This window comes from Octodon degus, unplaced genomic scaffold (genome assembly GCF_000260255.1).
Source record: "Octodon degus isolate 3935 unplaced genomic scaffold, OctDeg1.0 scaffold00015, whole genome shotgun sequence".
Taxonomy (NCBI): Eukaryota; Metazoa; Chordata; class Mammalia; order Rodentia; family Octodontidae; genus Octodon; species Octodon degus.
Window position 1 is genome coordinate 15026302 of NW_004524591.1, and position 2760 is coordinate 15029061.

The 2760-nt window shown below is 35.9% G+C and overlaps 1 protein-coding gene across 1 annotated transcript in view; it reads right to left on the reverse strand.

Annotated features, from left to right (window-relative positions):
* Positions 1 to 1277: 1277 nt before the first annotated feature.
* CUNH7orf31 (chromosome unknown C7orf31 homolog) overlaps positions 1278 to 2760 on the reverse strand; it is a 33030-nt gene continuing 31547 nt past the window's right edge. The window contains exon 10 of the mRNA XM_004626476.2: positions 1278 to 2326. Coding sequence (XP_004626533.1) covers positions 1499 to 2326 — 828 coding nt within the window. The 3' untranslated portion in view covers positions 1278 to 1498. The remainder of the gene's footprint in view (positions 2327 to 2760) is intronic.

Consider the following 2760-nt stretch of genomic DNA (forward strand, 5'->3'; position numbering starts at 1 on the left):
TTTTTTTTTTTGGTGGAACTGGGGATTGAACTCAGGTCCTTGCACTTGCCAGGGAAGTCTTATTCTACTGAGCCATCTTCCTGGCCCCTCACAAGAGTTTTCATTAGTACAGCCAAATGACATGTTGGTCATGAAAACAACTGAAATAAGGAATTTATACAAGACAAAGTGTTTACCAATGAACTACTTAGGGCAAGGGAGATAGCTCAGTGGCTTAAGCACTTCCCTGGCAAGTGCAAGGTCCCAAGTTTGATCCCTGGTATTGGAAAAAAAAAGTACCTTTGGTACATTATACATTAAACACACTGACCTGCATCTGAGGGTTAGCTAAATTCTTTGTAAACACTTTCCAAAAATGACGCTGGGCTCTAGAAATAACTAATACTAATAGCAAGCCCTCCATTCTTGCCACTGTTAGAAATCACTAGTAATTAACTAAAGCCATTATTAGATATTCACAATAAGTTTATCTGCTTAAAATATTTTTCTGTCAGGTTAAAGGGAACATTTTTAACGTTTATATGCAGACCAATTTGAATTTCATCTCTTCCACTGACTTTTTTTTCTACCTACTTGCATGAATGAGCAAGGTCTACATACTTGCTTTGTAAGGGTAATAGTTTGCAGAGATGTCCATCTTCAGTTAGCTGGGGATTTGAGTTTTATATTTTCTAGTGATATTTTGTACAAACATTTATGTAAAGGGACAGTACTGACATGTATTTTAGTAAGATACTATAGGTTGTACAGTCATTTTGTCAGTTCTTAATTTTTTAATTTTATTTGTGTGTGTGGCCAGCTCAGCCCACCAGGGGGCAGGCTGGCTGGCATGTGGTGCTGGGGGATTGAACCGTGGTCCCTGGGCTTTACTAAGCTCGTTCTAAGTAGGTGCTTTAGATCACTGAGCCATCTCACCAGACTCCTCATTTGTCAGTTCTTGAGCATTTTTGGTAAATTTTCATTTTTTAGAAAAGTGATGATGTAAACTGTTACAGAATTTTTTTTTTTTTTTTTTGGGGGAACCGGGGTTTGAACTCAGATCCTTGCGTTTGCCAGTCAAGCGCTTATCCTACTGAGCCATCTCCCCGGCCCCTGTTACAGAATTTTTCTATAATTAAATTTTTTTTTTTTTTTTTTAAATTTTATTTTATCGGAACCAGGTATTGAACTCAGGCCCTTGCGCTTGCCAGGGAAGCGCTTATTCCACTGAGCCATTTCCCTGGCCCCTTAAAATTTCTTTAGAATATAATTTGAAAATGAGAGTAAAGACTAAAATTCTCTGGATCAAATATTTATTGATAAGTTGTTAAACTGTTCAAGAAGTCAGAACATCACTTTTTCAAAGTTCTTCTGATTAGATCCTAACTTAAATTCCTGAAAACATGAACCTCATTAACAAGGTGTTCATGGCTTTAGAAATAGTACCGAGCAAAATGAAAGAAACTGTTATTTTTTTTCTTCTCTCAAAAGAGGATGGGTTGTGAAGAGAAGGAATATCTCAGTTATAGAAATAATAGGAATTATGTCCATAGAATTGGTGTTTCATCCCTGAATGGTCTTTATCTCTGAGGTCTTTATGGTCTTCTAGGATTGAATTATGAAAACGCTTTTGGGCACCGGTTTTAGAAAAAGAGTTCTTAAGATCCAATAGGTTGGTGTGAGGCTTGGCAACTGTTCTAGCTGTTCTAGGAATCCAACCCAAAAAAGGTCTTGTTTCTTCATTGCTTTCTATGTTCATGCCCAGTTGTTCTTCTGGTGTATTTAAAAAATGTTCTAAAGCGCAAGCTTCCATGTCTGGTACATTTTGCAAAATACTAGGTTTACTAAGCCTAATGGGGTTTTGACATATAGCATATGGGTCACGTAAAGTAGACTTGAAATGATCATAGTTAATGTAATCATTTGATTTATAGTAAGGTGTTGGTGGGGGTTTTAATGACAGTTGCCTCCAATACAAATCTTCTGTCTTTTGAGTATCTGTGATTTTTGAAAATGGTTTTATATCATAAATGCTAGTCAGATCTTTCGCCGAGTTACAAGATGGGAGTGTATAAGTAGACAGCAAGCTTTGTTCTTCCTTAATCTTGTCTTCAATATCCTGGTTTCTACGGGTCACACCAGATGGTACATTATTGCTTAGTGCCAGCATTTCTGTAGAACTAGGTACAAAGGTATGAAAATTACACAGAACTCTAGGAGTACAATCTGGACAGGAAGCTGGTCTCCGATGGATAGTAGCCTCCAGAGGACGTCGGTTCTGATTAAGTCGGGCAATTCTCCCTTCCAGGGGTCTGGAAGGCTTAAAGACAGGATGGAATTTTTCTTGCTGTAGTCATGTAAGAAAAAAGGAAAATCAACTGATTAATAAGTAAGACATTATAAGGATACATTACAAATGGAAGGTCAACAGTTAAATCCATTTTCACTGACTAAAAATGAGATAGGTATAGGAATGCATGTTGTAGGGTTGTTTCACACTTATTTAAAGATATTGAAATTTGTGCCCAGATAAATTTTTATTTCTTATTGGCTTTACATAATATAGAAAAGCCATTTTTTTTTTTTGACATCAGTTATTTTTATTTTAAAGAAGAAAAAAAAAAACAATGGTACAAAATCTCAAAACAAGATTTTAGGAGAGTAACAATGGTTAGTACATTGTGTATTGTTACTGCCAAAGTAGTTGCTCATATTACAAGATATAGGCAAGAAATAATAAATAAACAACATAGGTACAAATCTCTTTTTTTTTAAGTCAAC